Source organism: Hesperophylax consimilis, chromosome 4 (assembly GCF_061612785.1).
Source record: "Hesperophylax consimilis isolate HC1 chromosome 4, BYU_Hcon_1.0, whole genome shotgun sequence".
NCBI classification, from domain to species: Eukaryota; Metazoa; Arthropoda; class Insecta; order Trichoptera; family Limnephilidae; genus Hesperophylax; species Hesperophylax consimilis.
The window spans coordinates 29,348,500-29,370,581 of record NC_142839.1 but is presented as its reverse complement, the minus strand read 5'-3'; the positions used below and the strand labels follow the sequence as shown (position 1 = coordinate 29,370,581).

The 22,082-nt window shown below is 34.1% G+C and overlaps 1 protein-coding gene across 2 annotated transcripts; it reads left to right on the top strand.

The window, feature by feature from the left end:
• Nucleotides 1-913: 913 nt before the first annotated feature.
• Nucleotides 914-18,019, top strand: Stam (signal transducing adaptor molecule). Of its 2 annotated transcripts, none has more exons than XM_089651624.1 (11): nt 914-1,118; nt 1,501-1,661; nt 2,224-2,469; nt 4,297-4,428; nt 6,293-6,467; nt 6,904-7,017; nt 8,921-9,109; nt 12,958-13,151; nt 13,958-14,033; nt 14,316-14,519; nt 16,925-18,019. In XM_089651624.1, the coding sequence occupies exons 1-10, from the start codon at nt 1,076-1,078 to the stop codon at nt 14,507-14,509; spliced, it is 1,524 nt and encodes a 507-aa protein (XP_089507750.1). In that variant the 5' UTR covers nt 914-1,075; the 3' UTR covers nt 14,510-14,519; nt 16,925-18,019. The 2 variants fall into 2 exon arrangements, with proteins under 2 accessions (XP_089507750.1, XP_089507749.1); XM_089651623.1 differs by having other exon boundaries at nt 14,316-14,505; nt 16,925-18,018.
• The last annotated feature ends 4,063 nt before the right edge of the window (nt 18,020-22,082 follow it).

Below are 22,082 nucleotides of genomic sequence, written 5' to 3'. Positions count from 1 at the left end.
CTAGCAGAGGAAGGTCATTTCTACACCGTTCAGTAGACTGAATGGTGTAGAAATGAGATCCCTTAGGCGTATGTGTGGTAAAATCGTGTATGATTGTGTAAGAAATGTGGAGATCCGCAAACACTGCAAGGCTGATGTAAGCGTAATGAGTAAGATTAAGAAAAGGACGCTCAGATGGTTTGGCCATGTAGAGCGAATGAACAAAAAAAGGAGTGTAAGGAGAACATATGACGCAAATGGGAATGAAGAAGTCGGGGATACCCGAGGAAGACATGGCACGATCAAGTGAATCAGATACTTGAGTCAGGCCATGTCAAAAGTCAGAATAATAGAAGAGTCTGGATGGGACGATTTATGAGTGTTTTCTAGGTCGGAGGGCAAACCAATGCTTTCAATTTTTATTTTTCCGTTTTTAGTCAGTATCTCACCAATATTTACACGGAACCTTTTAGAATTTTACTAAACGGAAAACATTTAGTATTGTTGAAAACAGAAACCTTTAAAACATTTTAGCTAACTGACTAGTAGCCGAGTGGATAAATGATTTGGATTCCCACCGGGCATTGCGAGTTCAATCCAAAATTAGGTAAGTTCTCCACCATTGCACAAGCAACATTTTTCCGCTTATATAATAATGTCAAATATTTTTTCCTACGACGTAAGATTCCTGTGAGCACTTGGGCCATAGGCTCATTGTGCTATCTCCCATTTGCCTGCACGCCACTTGTAAAAAAAATATTTGTCATAACGACGAAATTAGTTTTTAAATTAAAATATTAATATTTTTTAAACACTATTCGTAGAGGGGTTTCTTTATGCGCATAAATAAACCACTTTATGCGTCTTGTAGCCTGTTCCTATTTTTAAAATTATATTTTTATCACTGGCAACACTGTAATCTCAGATGGCCATAGAAAATAAATAATGAGATTAAATGAAAATATCAAGATGTCATCCATTTGTTATTAGTCATCTTTGGTAACTTTATAACCTGATCTAGAGCTCATAAATGTTAAAATACTGTCAAAACTGGCTTCGGGAGAGTTCAGTAATTTTTTTATTTTAGTTGTTGGCCATGGGAATTTTCTCAAACTCGTCACCTTTTGATGCAGACGTCGGTAAGTTTTGCCAGACTAGAGAAAGTGATAAGCCTTCTGAATTTTGATTGACATTGTTGAAACGTTATTTCTTAAAATTGAGTCATATGTTGTTTTTGTTTTTACGTATTTTTATGCTATTTCACCACTTCACGGTTGATTTACGTCAGTTCCGAACCGATGTCGCACCATGATTTCATTGACCTTTCTAATAAACGTCTTATACTAAAACAATGACATTGGTAGCGAATCTTTGTTTGTTGAAACCGCTTGAGTTCATTCGGTAGCCTTTTTTATTTGAAGGATATTCGATAACGTTCTTTATTTCGGTAGGTATCAGAATGATATGTTTTCATTTGTTTGTTATTTTTATAATTTAATGCCAATATATTTTTGTTTCCAGAGAAAGCTACAAGTGAAAAGAATACCTCCGAGGAATGGGGGCTTATTTTGGATATTTGTGACAAGGTTGGAACATCTTCCACCAATGCCAAAGACTGTTTGCGCTCCATAGTCAAGAGGCTGGCAAGTCCTGATCCACACATAGTCGTTCAAGCTATAACGGTAACATATTTACTGCTAACATGAAGTCTAATGAATGCTTAAATGTGCCTGCAAATCCATTCCATGCTTGGCAATATCAGGGTTTTGCAAATAAACACCAATATGTTTGTTAATTGAATACATTTATTTTGTTTGATACTGTTATCTATAGAAATGCTATTCTTACTGCCGTTATAAATATTTGGAAAATAATACACACATACTACCATACCCATAAGCTTACCTTTTTATGGAGGTACATCTTTAAATTAAAATATAGATACATAATTATGAAAATTAAATGTTATTGTATAATATACATATACATATGCATTCTTACTCTGTTATCAATTATGTTTATATTTTGTATATAAATAAATTTCCTTTACAAAAAAAAAAAAAAATTGAGCCCATTCATTGTAACTCAAACAACAACCAACCCTGAGTGTGGGTGTGGTTAATCAACCAATTAACTCAGTTAAATGCAATGTTTAATGTATCAATTCAAGTCTTTAACCGAGGCACTAAATTCCTTGTTCAAAATTTAACCAAATATGCATTATAAAATTGTGTTTTTTTTCAGCTATTAGATGCTTGTGTTAGCAACTGTGGGAAGAACTTTCTCCTAGAGATAGCCTCTCGTGATTTTGAAGCTGAGTACAGAAAATTGCTGACGAAGGCGCAGCCCGCAGTGGCCCAGAAGTTCAAGAGTCTACTGAAGAAGTGGAGCGACGGGGAGTTTAAGACTGACCCCCAGTTGAACCTCATCCCATCCTTGTTGGGAAAATTGAAGAGCGAGGGACTTGACTTCAACGACGTTACAGACATGGTAACTTCTTTTTCACTTTTTTTTAATAAATTTATTTATTTCTGTTTAATTTACTGAATTAATTCAATTATAATTTATATGTATTTAATGTGAATACCGCACAAGAGTCCCAACTGCTCCCAATTCTCTGGAGGGACTATGGCATCCCCAATAATTAGGGTATGTTGGGAGACTGAAGGTAATGGGGAGGGGAAGGAGATGTGGAAGAGGAAGGTCACGAAGTACCTGGCTATTCAGATCTGGTCACCAAACATGGCTAAAGCCATTTCGAGCAATGTTTCAATTCTGAATGGTGGTCTTGCACCAGGGCGATACTGAAAGTATCTTCTACTCTGTATCGTGCCACGTTCATATTATTTTAAATGATTAAATTGTCAAATAATACAAATTAATCAAATAATATTTATTTGCTCGTGCTGGGATACAATCCCGCGACCCCCGGGATGCTAGTCAACAGCCTTGCTCCTCGACCACGGAAGCCGTATATAAACAATATTTCACTATGATATAATATTATATACCTACAAGTAATTGTGTATACCAGGGCTTCCCAAACTTTTTTGAACTGTGACGCCCTTGGAAAGTTGCCATATTTTTGCGACGCCCCCCCCCCCCGGTGACTAAAAATCTAAGCCCCCCGCCGCTCATTTGTACCAAGCGTAGTATTTTGAAGCCCCCCCCCCTGAACGGGTCACGTAGTATGGGTACGTTACCTAATAACAATTTGTCAGAAAAACTCCAAATAGTATCTAAATTTTTTATTAGAAAATAAAGAACACAACATAAACACAAAGAAGCAAACAAAAAAGACAAAAAAGCAATTTTTTCTTTGGTATTAATGAGAAGGATGTGCTTGCTTTTCTGAGCATAGTTTCTCAAAACGAGGTTGAAGTTTCGAAATCGCCACTCTCGTCTCTGCCTCTAAATTTATTTTTGATCTGTACTTATTCTTAATTACTGCAACTGCAGAGAAACCTGTCTCACACAAGTATGATGTCGCAAACGGTAATAAAACCCTTAACGCTGCAGTGCTGATGGAACGATATTCTCGCTATAAAGATTGCCTCACGACGCCCCTGGGATGATCCCGCGGCGCCCCAGGGCGTCGCGACTCACAGTTAGGGAAGCCCTGGTGTATACTATTATTTTGTAGAGTTAAATAAGAATTATATATACTGTAAAGGCTTTAAGGGTATATTATAGTGTTTCGTGAACATATCACTACGAGAACCTGTGCTAAGGTTTTTACATATTTTTGAAATAGTATTGTTGTGATTTGATTACATTATTAATCCTCTCTCACAAAGGTCAGAAGTTATATAACTTTTATTTTAATCTATCTTTTCCACAATCATTAAAATTACACTTAATTTCTGGATCTGATTCGTGCAGTCGGTAAAATTGTCAAATTTTCCTGCACCTTTCATTCTCAAAATTTAAAAAAATAGCACTTAGTTTGTTTCAACTTAATAACCTCCAGAACAACTGTCTCCCCTGACTTACTTTAGTTGTTTTCAATAGTAATTAAGTTGAAATAAAGTTTTATTTAAAAAAAAAATTGTCTGCATACAGCAGAATTCGGCAACATAACCGTGGAGTCTCGTTTTCAATGCACTTGCAAAATGGAAATTCATCAGCAAAGTTAGATTTATTTATTTACTTCCAATGTCATAATGCTACTTAACCCTACTAAATCTGTTATTGAAACTGAATTTTAATCGGATATTATCATAATTAGTACCGCTTGTGTGATGTATCTAATTACAAAATCCAATAGACCGTATTTTGTTCGCACTAGTTAATAATTATTTTATTTTATGTTTTCAGCCGACTCGCAAGAAGGAATCGAGAACGCCAGCCTCGTCTGCGGCATCTTCTATCAAGAAGGAAGAGGAGGACCTTGCCAGAGCCATAGAATTATCTTTACAGGAAAACAAGCAGTCGTCACCCAGAAACTCGGTAATTATTATTATACTATAGTATTTGATTCATTTGACTTTGTCCCCGACTTTTTCTTCCATTCACTACTTAATACCATATTGCTACCGTTAGAAATCTACATTATATCGACTTTAATTGGATTAGGTATCTAATTCCAGTGCAGAAGTAATTCATTAAATCTTCCTCGGACGTCCGCGACTTCTACCATTCACACCACTCTATAAACCTAAACACTCCTGGCACCATAGACATATGAATATTAGTAGACCTGCCCTAAGTGATTAAAAGCGTATTATTCCCCACTCCCCATACCGGTTCCATTGGAGCCGGCTGTGCTCGCTTATGGCCTCAAGTGAATTTAGAAAACGTGACATCATCATTCTTGTGCGAACTATGGTCGAGGCATCATCGGTTCATTTTACGAAATAACACCGCAAAATGGTGGCTTGTGGTATGAAAACTTGTAAAAGTAGATGTGAAAAAGAGAATAAACCCAATTGTCGTATTACATTCCATATATAAGCATTATTTTACTTTATTTTAAGCATATTCACATCGTATAATATGGATCAGTTGTAGAAACATATTATACTATCACATCGAGATACGTCTGGACGCGGAACACAAAACTGGTTGGTTGCTGGGAAGTAAATTATGAACATTTATAAAAATGTCTTAACTAAATACGTAAACGAAATATTCGACTCTGAAAATAGAAGAAATTTATTTTGCCGAATTTGGACTTCGCAAATTTGTTCATAACGTGGCGAGTAATTTGCGCTCCCATGTAAAAATGTCTATTCATTCAAAAGCAGATTTTACTTTTAAGAACTAAATGGTGATATTATAATGCGAGATGCCTATATACTGTCAGATTGATTTATTGACGAATCACAGTCAGCTTTACCCCCTTCATTCTTCAACAGTTGATTTTACCCCTCATCTTTAATTTCTAGTCTATATATTCATATGTCTGTGCCTGTCACCAATAAGGGTAAACATTCAGTAGTTTTGAGTCTATAGTGCACATACATACGGACGTTGGCATTTATTTATATGTATAGATTTTCTGTGTGATTGCAGAATTATTGAATTATTGATCTACAATTAAATTAATGATGTACATATTTGATTCCTTCAGGGCCGGCCTATGATTCAATATAACTGAATTAATCCCACCTAACTATTTAATTCTTGTATTACACTCCTTTTCATGTTATATGTATTATGTAACTTGATAAATTTTGTAAAAAATCTGTGCCAAGGTAACAACCAATAATTAATTCAGAATGACAAACCTAATCAATGAAGTGTGGGTGATATGAATTTCGTTAAATACATAGTAATTATTGACTGAATCATTATTATTATCATAAAATATTCACTGATATTTTTGATTTAGTATTTATCTCAAAATAGGTTATCAGTTTGTGTATTTGTGCTGCTTGCCTACATATCTTTTCCTTATCATCGAAAAAATAAGTTAGCTTCACAATATATTTCTTATAATTATTTTATTATTACTGTTGTGTGAACATAATGAGTCATTTTATTTCATCGGTGTTGATTTAGAATGAATGTATTTTCTACCTATTTTAGGAATCCCCAACTATCACTAATTCTGAAAACTCTTATCAATTTTCGATTGAATGCAGTATAAATGAAATTCCTAAGGTGTATGAATCGCAAAACCTTGTATGATCTTGTAAAAATTGTAGAGTTCGAAAAGAATACAACGCTGATGTAAGCGCAATGAATAAGATTAAGATAGGAACCCTTAGATAGTTTAGACATGTAGAGTGAAATGGTTAGTTAGTTAGTTAAGCCGATTAACATGTTTAGTCACTTGTTAGACTGATGATGTTGGTGATGATGACTCCAGGCTAACAGCGCCAGTGGAGCAGGATCAGGGGCGGCAGCAACGGCCGCCTCGCTGTACCCCAGCATGTCCAATGTGACATCGGCCCCTCCTCAGCAGGAGGCCCGCAAGGTGCGAGCCCTGTACGACTTTGAGGCGGCTGAAGATAATGAGCTCACCTTCTTAGCGGGCGAAATACGTAAGTATTATTACATTGTTTATTGCAGGATTTGTGGAGAGTAACCCACGCAATCCATATAAAATTTACATTTATAAAAACAAATATGTACAGTTTCACGACAAAACATAAAGAAAAAGCAACAAACCTAACCTAAAGTATTCCTTTATCATGTTCTGTTTTAAACATTATAATGATTTAGATTGAATATAATAATTATGCAGTTTGTGGATGGTGCTAATAACTTGTTTAATAAAAGTGAATGATTTTTTGTTTGTACCATAAACATCTCATTTTCCATTTGCTCCGTTCCATTGATATGGATGAATTTCTGACTTTTCGAAACATGACAACACGCAGATACATAAACCAGAAAGCAAATACCAAAATTAGAATAGTTTCATAGACCGAAGAGTTTTTTTGCTGCATATTCTAATTGTTTTGCTTTTCTCCGCAGTTCACGTAACAGACTCTAGTGACCCCAACTGGTGGAAGGGTTATAATCAAAGAGGAGAGGGATTGTTTCCGGCTAATTTTGTCACTTCTGATCTAACGGAACCACAAGCTCCGAGTAAGTTTTCATCATACTGTTTATTATGGTATTAGAATACGGTGATACTCTCTTGTAAGGTTTTTCAAGGAACCGGAGTAAAAATACTTCTTATGTGGAAAACTTAATTACACAACCCTTTACAACTGGCTTCAAGAATGTTTTACCAGAGGCTCGATTCTTTTGTTAATTTGACAGACGAAGACCTTTTAGGCGTAGTACATCATAAAACTTTGTAATTAATTTAGTATATTTTATAAAACCCTGATGAAGGTTCAGGTCAAACCGAAACCGGTTGGTTTATATATTATACTAAAACTAGCAGTTAAAAACCCGCTCCTGGTTTATTATTATACTAGAACTAACTATTTGCTGCTAGGCCCTGCGGGCTGCACTTAGTTGGGCTTCGCCCAGATTAAGTGATACTAACAACAGTTACAGGTATAGGTAACATTTAATAGGTATAGATTGTTAAAACACGGAACAGGAAGGAGTTAATGAATAATAAAATGTTCAATTTAGGCATAATAAGAATGACGGTTGTTTGAATAAATGAAATTGTACGTATTTGTTACGGATTCTTTCAAACGAAACACTATTATTCATTACATGTCTACAACTAAAATTGACTGTTACTGTATCTAATAGAATCTGCTCTCATAGGAGACTTGCAGTGCTTAAATATGTGTTACAACCGTCAATGTCTATAAGGTAAATCAATATCGTATTATAGTTGTCACAACAATTAAAGATATTTATAACAAAGTAGACTAAAATAAAAGATTATTACAATATAATGTTGACATTTTATTGTGTACATATGCATTGATATACAACGGAAATAGTTAAAATAATGTAATCTTACTAAACGCTTGTTAATGGTCAAGTAATTTTGCATAATGAACGATATTATTAAAAAATATGTGTATATTGACAGCTAACTGACACCATGGTGCTCCATAGCGGCGCCGGTACCTACCGCGAATTGTTTCTAACTGGCTAGGTATATTTTTTAATTTTCAAGGAACCTCAGAACGCGTGATTCTTTACGAATGTCAAATATTTAACACGTAATTGTGTATAATTTTTATTGTAATGTAATTAATCCAATGGATTATTAACTTTCTAAAACATATTTGCTTCGATATTATCCAAAAATTATATGAGCAGAAACAATATTTTTGAAGAAATCTCATATTACACGAGGCGATCCAAAAAATAGTATATTTTCTAACAGCACGACGACAAAAAACAAAAAAAAAATTTAAATATGATTTGGCTCGAAAGTTTCCTTGTCAAAACTTACTTTCTTTACTGGCGAACCTGCCGCTTGGAAATATAACTACGGCAGAATTTCTTCGGTGAGTTATGAGAGGATTCAGTTTTGGTCGCCGTGGGGTCGCAGGTAAATTTTGTAACGGTATTTCAGTATGAAATCAGGTCTTAATTATCAAGTTTTAATTTTTTGGGTCTGGTCGCCTGCAAACCGAAATGAACCTTACGGTCGGTTAAAATTGTGGGGTAGAGTGGTTTGTTTTTTTGCCTGCAGACCCCTGATTAAATATTTTTGCTCAAAGACTATGCGGAATTTACCCAAAACATACCATTTGAATTCGACCAATCAGAGGGCCGAAAACGTCCAGTTGATAGCATAATAATACTACCTAAAGTGTGATTAATATAAAATAAGTTATTTTATTCTAATTATGAACCATATTTGTTGACATCAGCTGTTGATGAGAAAAGGGATGTAGATTTTGCTCATGTTCATATCCTCTCTCGTGGTTGAAATCTATTATGTATGTGGGTCTCACAGTATGGTTACTTTGTATATTCATAGTTAATTCAACAATAGCCCATTGACTTTATTGCTCTGCTTGCTCTCAGTAACCAATGTATATTTATAAATTGCTGTTCTTTACAGAATCTGAACGAAAGACCGTTCAGTTTAATGAAAGCGTAGAGGTGAAGAAAATAGAAAGATCAAATTCACCTGATCCCGATGAACCTGTGGAAATAAATGAAGCCAAAGTTGATAGATTATTATCTTTGCTGCACGAGGCCAATCCTGAAGACAGCTCCACTGATACTGATGAAATGCTTCAACTTGAAGGTATGTTTTGAATTATTATCTGCTTGGTTTTTTATTATTCTTGTACATAAATCAACTTCGCACTGGAGCGATTTTACCACCTCATCTCCAAGGATGCGTTGGAAACTATTTTCCATTACTTTTGACTGATTTTTGACAACCCTCTTAATTCGAACCCCGATAATTTGAATTAGAGCCATAAAATTAAAATAACCCCAGAGAAAATCTTTATATAAAATGGGTTTTTAATTCAAAATTCTTTATTTGGTAATTTAAAATTAATTTTTTTCCGAGCACGAAAATTTGTAAGGGTCGCGCCAAAAATCGGCAATTTCAATTGACGCGGAAATATATCGTATTTTTACAAAATTTACTTCGAATATCTGAGTTTAAAGAGCTGGGGCGACGGAAATCCGCTACAAAATTTATATGCACACGGAAATATATCATATTTTTACAAATTTACTGCACATATCTGAATATAAATATATCTGGCCGGGACGAAAATCAGCCATACATCGTATTTTTACAAATTCACTTAGAATGTATGAGTTTAAAATACGGCTGAGGCCGAAATCTAGATTTTGGCGGAAATATATTGTATATTTACGATATTACGTCGAATATCCGAATTTAAAGGGCCGGTTGCGATGGTAATCGTCTGCGAAAATTTGATTTACTCGGAAATGTGTGGTATTTTTACGAATTCACTTTGAATAACTGAACTTAAAGGGCCAACCGCGGCTGTAATTGGCTGCAAAAATTCGATTTATACAGAAATGATTCGTATTACATATTACAAATTCACTCCAACGATACTACCCGAATTAAAAGGGGCAGCTGAAGAACTCTATTTTCGGCCTCTTTTTTTCATAAAATTTCGAATTACGTGGGAATTCGTTAATTCGAAATTTGATTTTTGACTTCCTAGGATTTCGAATTAACGAGGTTCTACTGTACATATTAAGTAAACAAGTCAAATATCTGGTCACTCCCCAACCTTCCTTTTACCCTTCTCTTTCTTAACAAATCCCAAATTGGGATTCCATATTCCTAAGGGATTCAGGCAGACGCTTGTATGGTGTAACATGAAAACAAAGAAAAATCCACAGTAATAAGTTGTCATTCTACCATTTTTCGATCATAAAAGGTGTTGCATGCCAAATATGACTTGTCTTTAAAGTGCACTTGAAGTGAAATGAGACAATATCTAAATAACTATCACGCCTTTTTCACCGCAGGGGTAGGCCAGGGTGGCCACAGACCTGGAAAACCGGGAAAACCGGGAATTATCAGGGAATTTTACCGAACCGGGAATTATCAGGGAAATGTCAGGGAATTTAAAAAAATTCTTAAAATATCAGGGAATTCCAAAAATAAAACGAAATTCGTTATTTACGATTTGTGAAGTCCCAAAGTTGTGTTTTATTACTTTTACTTGCGGCGTGTGTAACAAAAGATATGCCGACAAAGACAAACTAGATAAGTAGGTATTTTTTTATTATTATTTTCGTAAATAGCCCTTGCAACACAATCATGTCCTAAACCACCTGCCTTGGTTTTTCCCCTATACTATGTAGGTGCGAAATCTGTAAAGAAAAAGCTAGCAAAGTTACAACAAAGTGTCAAAAGGGTCGGACACCCAGTACGGTCGTAATAAAATTTAAAGATCATCATTATCAACATTTTTACAAAGCGTCAATACAGTAGAACCTCGTAAATTCTAAATCCACTGGACATCAAAGATCAAATTTCGAATTAACGAATTCCCACGTAATTCGAATTTTTATGAAAAAAAAAAAAAAAAACGCCGAAAATCGATTTTCTCGGCCGCTTCTTCAAATCCTGGTGGTATTTTAGTTGTAAATTCGTATTAATACCAATTATTTCTTTATTTTCGCGGCCGATTACCGTAACGGCGGGCCCTTTAAATTCAGATATTCGCAATAAATTCGTAAAAATGCTATATATTTACGCGTAAATCGATATTTCCCTGCCGATTTCGGTCACGGCCTACCCTTTAAATTGAGATATTCGTAAAAATACGATATATTTCCGCGTAAATCGAGATTTCGCGGTAATTTTCCGTCGCAGCCGGCCCATTATTTCTAATATCTGAATTTAAATTCGTAAAAATACGATATATTTCCGCGTTAAACGAGAATTCGTGGCCGGCTCTTAAAATTCAGATTCGAAAAAAATTCGCAAAAATACGATATATTTCCGTGTAAATCGAGAATGCGCGGCCGATTTCCGTCGCGGCCGACCCTTTAAATTAAGATATTTGATGTAAATTCGTAAAAATATGAAATATTTCCGCGTAAATCGAATTTCATCGGCAGTTTTTCGTCGCGGCCGGCCTTTTAAGTTCAGATATTTGAAGTAAATTCGTAAAAATATGTCATATTTCGGCGTGAATCGAAATTTTTCGGCCAATTTCCGTCGCGCCGTATTTTTTAACTCGGACATTCGAAGTAAAGTTAGTAAAAATACGATATATTTCCGCGTAAATTGAAATTTTTCGTCCGATTTCCGTCGCGGCGGGCCCTTTCAAATTCAGATATTCGAAATAAATTCGTAAAAATATATATATATTTACGCGTAAATTGAGATTTCGTGGCCGATTCCCGTCGCAGCGGGTCATTTAAATTCAAATATTCGAAATAAATTCGTAAATATACGATACATTTACGCGTAAATCGAAATTTCGCGGCCGAGTTTCGTCGCGGCTGACCCTTTAAATACAGATATTTGGTGTAAACTCGTAAAACTACGACATATATCCGCGTAAAACGTATTTTCTCGGCCCTTCAAACTCGGATATTCGAAATAAATTTGAAAAAATACAACATTCCAGTGTAATTCAGATTCCATTAACCCTTGGGACCTTCTAAGACCCAAACAGTCCCAAATGCCGTGCGCGCATTATACTCTCCTAAGACCATATTTGTCCCAGAACGACCGCACATTATAAAAATGCATCTATCTCTCTTCCTCTCATCTAAAAATTAATTATTTCTTTTATGTTAGAAAGAGAACGAAATAGTGCTTGTTATTGTCTTTGATAAAATGGAAGCTTGTAGAAGGTTCGATCCGTGCAAATCAACAACGTCTCAAGGGTTAATTCCATTCGATTCAGATTTACAAAATAATAATACTAATTAGGACGATGTATAACCACGTAAAAATACATTTTTCGGCGTTTTACCGCCACGGCTGACTTTTAGATTCAGATTTACGAAATATTATGATTTATTTTCTCAAAAATCAAATTTTTTCGAATTTCACGAACAAATTTTCGTGCGCGGACAAAAATAAATTTCGAATTACGAATTAACGAATTTCGAATTAAAAAAAATTTTGGATGAAAAAATTTTTCTGCGGAAAATTTTTTGGCGAAAATTTCGAATTACGCGTTTTTTCGAATTATCGGGGTTCTACTGTACTTACTTTTGTTTATTTGTCTATTTTTGTCTGGTCTTTTCATTTGTACACAAATTGTCTTCAGGCGAAATATCATAAATTTGTAATAAGTGTATTTTGTTTTGAATAGATCATTGTGGTGCAAGGAAATAATAAATGCTTTAGATGACGGAATTCCCTTTATTTATGTATCTGTTCTAATTTTCTGGCGTAGATGAAAATCGTGTTGAAAATAAAATTTTGAACGATATGTCCTTATACCAAATAAAACATATCAGGGAAAAATATAGAAGCTGCCCTGGAAAACCTGGAATTATCAGGGAATTTTGAAATCCGTTTTTTGTGGCCACCCTGTAGGCAGAGACGATGGACCGCAAAACAACTGAAATAACATAAAGTGCTCTGTACAAATGTTATTATTTATTATAATTTGTCTATTATTCCAGGCGAGGTAAACAGAATGGGCCCTTTGATCGACATGGAGTTGGAGCGCGTGGACCGCAAGCACGCTCGTCTCACGCAGCTCAGCGCAGACCTGGTGGACGCGCTCAACCTGTACCACACGCTTATGAGAGAGCCTCCACACATGAAGCAGCCACAGCCCATGCAGGGACCCTACCCTCCCTCCATGCCACCTGGGGTAAACACTTTTCCATATTCTTTATTATTATTAGTAGACATGCATTTAATTTGCATATCATGCATAATGCATATTTTATTCAGTCATATTTAATTCTTAAAATATGAGCTGATAAAATTAGTGATCAAAATCTGAATCTGACAGCCGTGGCGGTAAAATGCTGTAAAATGTCAATTTATGCAGTTATACATCGTCCTAATTCATATCATTATTTTGTGAATCTAAATCTGACAGCCGTGGCGGTAAAATGCTGTAAAATGTCAATTTATGCAGTTATACATCGTCCTAATTCATATCATTATTTTGTGAATCTGAATCTGACACGCCGCCCGCACCGGTAATATGCTGCGATTTTTCTATTTACACAGGTATAAAAAGTATATTTACGAATTTACTTGGAATTACTATTTACTTAGAATCTAATTTTGAAGAGCCGGCTGTGATGGTAAAAAGCTGCAAAATTTCGATTTTCACGGAAATATATCATATTTTAATGAATTTACTTTGCATGTAAGAATTTGAACAGGTCAACCACGATGGTAATTGGCCGCATAAATTCGATTTACGTGATAGTAAGTTGTACTATACAAATTTAATATGAATACCTAACTGAATTTAAAGGGGCGGACGAGGAACTCGATTTTCGGCAAATTTATGTTTTTTTCTCTTTAGATTTCGAATTGTGTTAGAATTCGTTATTTCGAAATTTCATTTCTGATGTTCCTTGGATTTAAAATGAACAGGGTTCTTTCTACTGTACCCGTGTCACTAGTAAACTTATTAAAGTTATTTTGTTTGTATTTCAGATGTATAACGGCACATCCGGATTCAACATGCTACCCCAGATGCCTCCTCAATTACAAATCCAGCATGGTGCACCAGGTATGAAATGCACAAATATTCAAAACGTTACGATTATTTCTCATTGGACAAATTTAATTATCGAAATAGCTTATGTGAAATAATGAATCACTTATTTTCAGTATTTTTCCTGCATTTGTACAACATTTAGTATAAAGCATACAATTATAATTTTTTTCTAAATATCTCATATTATGACCTTTATCCTAAATAAATTAATTTAGTTTCGTTCCCCCAATTTGATAATCTTATAATTTTGTTTATAAGCGTCTTAATGTTATTAAAAATAAATTCCATTTATAGGAGTGATGATGGGTCCCGGCCCCGGTGTGATGATGCAGCACATGAGTATGCCGCACATGGGCCCTGTACCCCCGCACATGGGGCAGGGGGGTCCTGTGGGGCCACAGGGCCAGGGGCCCCCGGGGCAGGGCCAGATGGGCCCCCCGATGACGCAGCACCCCACCTACGCCCCCCAGCAACAGCAGTCAAGGTAAATTGGTGAAGGTAATGGGATACGTGAATCGAATTTGCTTCAATGTTCATCTGACTATGCTTTGAGCCAATATCATTTTACAGTAAATTAGTTTTTTTTTTAAATTGAAATATAATTCATGTGCACATTAATTTGTATTATTCCTATTTCAAATTTGCATAATATTTACAAAATCTTTAACATGCAACCTTGAAATTATTTCTTTTATTTTATTCCTATCATTATCATTATGTAGTTGTAGTCCTTCAGGGATGTTCGATTTCGGTTCATTGACCCATGTATGATTTACTATATGTATATATTTGTTAACTGTTAATGTGAAACCAATTTTGTTATAAATATTCTATTTTTATTTATTGTAATTTTTTGTTGGCTCGGTATCGTCTTGCTTTTACACTGACAATATCATTTGGTTACTTCTCATGATTTTCTTTGACACATTTTTGCTATTTATGGATTTTACTTGTATGTACTTTTATGGATTTTACTTGCGCTTTTATGACTTCATTATGAATAACCTCTAACCTAACCACGAAATAATTTTGAAATAGCAGTACAGGAACAAGGCAGTATTATCAAATTTAAAATTACCCAAATAACTGTCAGATTTTTTTTTTTTTTTTTAATTTTTTTAATTTCTTTTTATTTAGGAAGCAAACAGTCGTACAGTAAAAAATATAACAATAAACATTCATATATTCTAGACCAGATAAGATAATTATTTAAATATATTTATATGAAAAACTCGATTCCATGAAAACTCAGGACAGTGGCAATTCAATACACTTTTGAAATGTGATAAAAAGTGATAAAAAAGGCCTCTAAACCTAACCTAAAGTAACCTAGCCTGAGAGTGTATTGAAGAGCGTTGAATTTGCACTGTCCTTAGTTGTCCGGTTATCGAAAACTCATTAATAAAATGCAGTGGACTAATTCAGCCAATTACACTGGTCTCGATTGCTTCAACTTACTTGAAGTGTATCCAAAATGTAATTTTATTGATCTTTAAAAAGCTTTCAGATAATCTAATATTAGTACAGTAGAACCTCGTTAATTCGAAATCCACGGGACATCACAAAAATCAAATTTCGAATTAACGAATTCCCACATGATTCGAAATTTTAGGAATAAAAAAATTTAAACATCGCCGAAAATCGAGTTTCTCGGTCGACCCTTCAAATCAGAGTGGTATCTTAAGAGTAAATTCATATTAATATGAAATATTCCTTTATTGTCGCGGCCGATTACCGTTGCGGTTAAAGTAAATTCGTAAAAATACGATATATTTCCGCGTAAATTGAAATTTTGCTTCCGATTACCGTCACAGCGGGCGCTTTAAAATTCAGATATTCAATAAAAATTCATAAAAATGCGGTATATTTACGTGTAAATCGAGATTTTGCGGCCGATTCCCGTCCCGTCCGGCCCTTTATTTAGAATATCTGAATTTAAATTCGTAAAAATACAATCTATTTTCACGTAAATCGAGAAATCGCTGCTGATTTTCATCGCGGCCGGCACTTTAAATTCAGATATTCGAAATAAATTCGTAATAATACGATATGCTTCCGCGTAAATTGAAATTTCGCGTCCGATTTTCGTCGCGGCGGGCCCTTTGAAATTCAGATATTCGATATAAATTCGTAAAAATGCTGTATATTTACGTGTAAATCGAGATTTTGCGGCCGATTCCCGGCCCGTCCTTCCCTTTATTTATAATATCTGAATTTAAATTCGTAAAAACACGATATATTTCCGCTTAAATCGAGTTTTTGCATCCGATATCCGTCGCGGCGGGCCATTTGAAATTCAAATATTTGAAATACATTCGTAAAAATGCGATATATTTACGATAAAAATCGAAATTTCAGGGCGAGTTTCGTCGCGGACCCTTTAAATTCAGATATTTGGTGTAAATTCGTAAAACTATGACATATTCCCGCGTAAAAAGTATTTTCTCGGCCCTTCAAACTCGGATATTTGAAATAAATTGGAAAAAAACGACATTCCAGTGTAAATCGATTCAGATTTACAAAATAATAATACTAATTAGGACAATGTATAATCATGTAAAAATACATTTTCGGCGTTTTACCATCACGGCTGTTTTTTAGATTTACGAAATTTTATGATTTTTCGCAAAAATCGAATTTTTTCGAATTACACGAACAAATTTTCGTGCGCGGACAAAAAAAAATTTTGTTTGAAAAAAAAATTCTGCAGATATTTTTTTGGCGAAAATTTAGAATTACGCGTTTTTTCAAATTATCGGGGTTCTACTGTATATCTTTCTTATTCATTGTGTTAATGGAATTATTTTTATTTGCTTTGAAGAGCGAACATATAAACTGACACATACAGTGGACTCAACTGGACATGTAATATATTTCTAATGTAATGTTACATTGTATGACAGCATGGGCCCAGCCAGTGGGATGTATCACCCTGCCCCACCCGGCCTGCCCCACAACTACGTGATGTGAGCCACTGAACACCACCCGACACCATCCAACGCCACTAGCCCCACCAGCTCCACCGAGTGGCCGCTACTTGCTAATCTCGTGACCCTTCTTCACTGGTTATTGCCTTCTACTTGGTTACAGCCAATACTGATCATTCCCATACTAGAATATTATATTGTGCGTAAATAATTCAATCTCTCAGAGAACTGTGCGAGATATTTGGAAGCATTTGATGTTTGGCTATTCTAACAATAAGAATTTTTGTGATTGCCTTACGTAATATTCTAAGATTTGCAATCTTGTATCTCTAAGCATCTTTAAATTAATTGTTTGGCTGGTCAATTTGGTTTTAAAGGTAAAGAATCACATTTAATAAAAAATATTAGTTAACGTACATAATATATTATTTGAATATGAAATTTGTGTTAATGTTTTATGTTAAAATGTAATAATTATTGCAATTTAAGTATGTGATGATAGAGTGGAAATTTGTAATGACGCCGACGAGGTGTCGAGTGCAGAGGGACTTGTGTGTTAAAAATTCACATTTCATTTATTTCCACTTAATAAAGATTTTGTATGCCTTAATGTGTACCTTATGTTTGTTTTGTAGTTAGTTAGTTCAGTTTGTCTGTATCGATGGTGAGACAAGTTGACATTACTGGGCAAGTATGATGTTCCACATGAACAAGAAATGAGAGCATATTTTAATTATTATAGAGCTTTAGTGCTTCACTTTAAACATTTTACCATTGTTCTGAATTTTAAGTTACAAATTTAAGATATATGTATCTCATTATTTTTCTGTACTTCATTATTTTTTACTGTCGCTCTTAACATATTTGGGTGACCTTTATTTGATTCTCTATTGTTCATTACCGAGGCATACTTTTAGTCAATTGCCTTTATGATGCAATAGGATATTATAAAGTGGCATAGAAATTATAATATTGAAAATTGAATTGTTTTTAAATTCCCTATGTATGTAAATACATTTATTTATAATAACCACAATCAAAAATGTTGGTAATAAATTTATTTATTCAAACAACCAAATATGCTATCATTTTACCCTCAATCTCCTTTCCTCTACAGGAGTTTCTTGAGTTACAACCTCCTCAAATATGAAATTTTATTTTATTTCAATGCGCATAAAAATGAACTTTGGTGAGAGTTGCTAGCATCATTTACCAGAAGTTATGGTTGGTTTGAAATATTTAAGAATTAGGGATATTTACATTGTAGAAACAAATACAGAGGCTATGAGCTCTGAAGTATTTGATGTTTTGCTTAGTGATTGATTGCTTGATGGTTCGTCCTGCTGGAAGCTCTTCTGGTAAGATTATTTTTTTGTGCAAAACTTCCTGCCGGAAGACTACAACGAGTCCTGCTGGCAGTTCATGATATATATGTAATAAATGGAGTTTATTGAAAACTGCAGTACTCGAAAACCATTCTTAACTCAAAGAGGCATGCATATAAATGCATGAACCTGAACGAATGTTCTACATACTTTGTATGAAATTCGACTTATGACCTACCTACTTGACATGCGATAAAACTACTATAACGGAGCCTCTTCATAACTCGGGGAACACCTGTATGTTACATTATTATAGACTTGTTATGTTTATTTTTTTGTGGAAAAAATATAGTCGCTCCGTTGTACCTTTTCTATTGACTTACATAATCCTAAATGGTTGGAATTCTGTCTGCACATCACAAAGATTTCAAGACAACGTGCCATGAAAATTTCTAATTGAGCCAAATAATAAATAAAAATATTATTCCGATTTCATGAGTGCCTGCATTATATTTACTTAGATATGCATTGAGAAATTAAAAGTATTCATATGGTCTAATAGATAACAGTAGGAAAAAATGGCAGCACTATAATGGCTCAAAGTTAAAAGGGTACAATCTCAAAAAAGCACTCTGGTGTAAATACATATTTTTTCGTAACTGGATAAAATAGCACATGATTACAGAATAAGTCAGGTTAGGTTTGTTTATTTTTGTCATTTTTCTGCAATGTTCTGTTTTCCACTGTTCTATTTTTCTCATTATGTAGGTATACCCATTGTTCAGAAATTGAGCAGCGTTTTCACAAAGAGATATATCTACCCCAAACGTTTTTACAAAGAAAAATATCTACCCCAAATGTTTTCATAAAGAGAAAATCTATCTCAAACGTTTTTACGAAGAAAAATATCTACCCCAAACGTTTTCACAAAGAGAAATATCTACCCCAAACGATTTTCTATATAAATGGCTAATTCAGATTTTAAAAATCAATCTATTTTCTTGCTTTATGTGTTATAGAAAGTGAAATATCTTTATACCTATATCTATAAATATAAAAGTGAAATAACTTGGTAGGTATGTAATTTTTACAAATCCGTTAGTATCTTATTTCAAGGTGTCCGAGTAGGCCGGAGTTGTGTAAAAAAGAAAATTTATTTCCGATTCTCTACCAAAGTTTTTGCTTAGGTTTTCTTATGCATATTTTGTATGTATGAACGGTAGGTATTATGTTTTAATTTTTTTTTTTAGTAAGTACTAGATAAAAAACATTTATTTTAATATTTTTTAACCCTTCAGGTTTTCAAATATTTTAATGAATATTTTTAGTCCCAATGTCACGGTGAAATTTCATGGAATTTCGGAATACCCCGAGGTCTCGCTGCGATGCGACAACTGTCTTGCTGCCATGCGTAAATTGACATGACGACCGAAAAACATTAGAAAAAAACTTATGTACCTCCTCTTTGAAGTCGGAGATTGCTGTCTTAATTCCCAGAAGTTTTCCATAAAAACAGTACGAGAGTGAATATTTTAGCTAGCCTAAAAAAGCTTCAATCCCTACCATTGTCATAAAATACCGAGAAGGAATCACTATACAAATGGTTACCTTGACTGTGGATTTGCGGATAGCATATTGTAATAAAGCTGGGAAATATCTACATAGCAAATAATATGTCCAAAAACTACTAACTTTATTGCCTCGAAAAAAGGACGTAACTTCCTTGGTAGGTACTTTTCCCTTAATTCGGAACCACTTTTCTGTTACGTAGACGACAAGGAATAAACAATCGACCTGTAAAAAAACAATGATCTTTTTCCTATAATAAATCTATTTTATATAACAAAATAAATTTATTTAAATATATAGTTTTTTGTTTGACTGAGGATTGAACCTTTCTCGCCAGGGACTGACTAAAATGAGTGAATATCACAAGCCAAATCCTGATTGGATGGTACAGAGATTTATTTCGTACATTAACTGCTGTAAATTTATATAATGTCATCCAATTTTAGATAAATGCTTGTGTGAGCGCGTGTGCCACCGAAAGTTAATAGAATGCAGTGTCATTGACAACGACTTCTGCCGACTTTCAGCTCAATCGCATGACGGAAAGGGGGCTAATTTCCACTTCCAACATTCCATTTTATTTATTAATTTATTCATTCATTCAGGAAAACAAAATCGAAATTAGAATAGATGTATTAAAAAAAAGAAAAATAGGATGTATTTATTTCAGGGTTGACTGAATATCCACTTGGCATAGCAAGTTATTTTTATTTATTTTTAAAATCTAGTTTAGTTATTCTTCTCAACTTCATCATGTTGTTTTTCGTTCTTTATTTTGTTTATCTTCAATTATTTTGTAACATTATTTTATAATGTATGTATTATTTATATATAGTGTAATTTTACATTATCTGTCCATACACTTTAAATCTGTGTTTTAAAAGAAGTTATTTTTCAATAGTGGAATAACTCAATGAGTAAAACCTTTAATTGTTACAGTTAATCAAGGCAATATTAACGACTCTCGAGCAAAAATATGAAACGGAAAAGACAAAAAGATTTAGTCACAACTAGGAATTGAACCCAGGACCTCTTCCTTGCCGGGGAAGTGCTCTGATCACTGATCTATTTCGATTATATCAATTTACGTCATTTTTAATATGCCTTACGAAAATGAAGAAAATGTTAGTAGCTCTCAGTCGAAGTACGATATAGTTAAAAATGGCATAAGTCGATATAGGTAGTCCAGTGGTCAGAGCACTTCCCCGGCAAGGAAGAGGTCCTGGGTTCAATTCCTAGATGCGACTGAATCCTTTTCTGTTTCCCCTTTTAATAATATTTGGCCAATTTATATAGCACCGTTTTCGTGAAAAATCACCCCAAGGGTGCTGTCCCTTTTCCTCAATGATATTATGTTTATCAATTTCACTGAATGTTTTTCTTTAACTTCTTGATTGGCCGACGCTAAATATTCGCCGCGCGCCAGCTAATTCTCTTTTCACAATAACTTACTTGTTTTTTCCAAAATTATGTTTTTTAGATTGTAACGTCTTACCAGAAAATGTGTTTATATATTTATAAATAATGCTACATAACCTACAATATGTAGTTTCCCCAGAATAGCTAATTATATTCGGAGAAATAATTTATTACTAATATCCACCCTTAAGCCCCCCGCATACCCAATTCTACCGATTTATAACAAGTTTCTCGTTAAGGCGATGCCATACGTAGTAATACAAAATCATGTGTTTTTAGTTTGAAAATTTGGTCGCCTAGAAATGTTTCAGATGCTTTAATTAAATACTGCAAGTAGAATACATCTTGTCCTTTGAAATGATCGAGTATTTTTTAGATAAGTCTTTTTATAAGCCCAGAAAAAAATAATGTAAAGGCCTACGAAAACTGCTTTAAAGTTAAAAATCTCCTTCTTACGAACTCATTTTCGGTTATGATTTTATTGTATAATGTGGCAAATTAAGTTATTTGTAAAATAATCGAAAAAAAATCAAATATTTATGCCTGAACATCCACAAAATAAAATAAAAGGCACTTTTTGGCCATGTTTTTTTCTTTGCATAAATCAAAACAGGCGGATGGTGTTAAACGGGAATTTAAACCTTATCGCCATCTACCCAAGGGTTATTATTGAAAGCGGCTCAATTTAAAATATTACACGACGTAGTGCATCGCCTTAACTCTTTAAGTTTTTAAGTTACATAAAAATATGTTATTTTTGAAGATAATATCAATGCATTCGTTATTCCGAAACGTTAATTATATGAAATTCCCTCGAAAGA

What these genes read in the sequence shown, in the direction of transcription:
- Stam (XM_089651623.1), top strand. Translation starts at nt 1,076, where the DNA reads ATGGGAATTTTCTCAAACTCGTCACCTTTTGATGCAGACGTCG. An exon ending in ACCTTTTGATGCAGACGTCG is followed by an intron (nt 1,119 to 1,500) that starts GTAAGTTTTGCC and finishes TTTTGTTTCCAG; the next exon opens with AGAAAGCTACAAGTGAAAAG. An exon ending in AATCCAGCATGGTGCACCAG is followed by an intron (nt 14,034 to 14,315) that starts GTATGAAATGCA and finishes TTCCATTTATAG; the next exon opens with GAGTGATGATGGGTCCCGGC.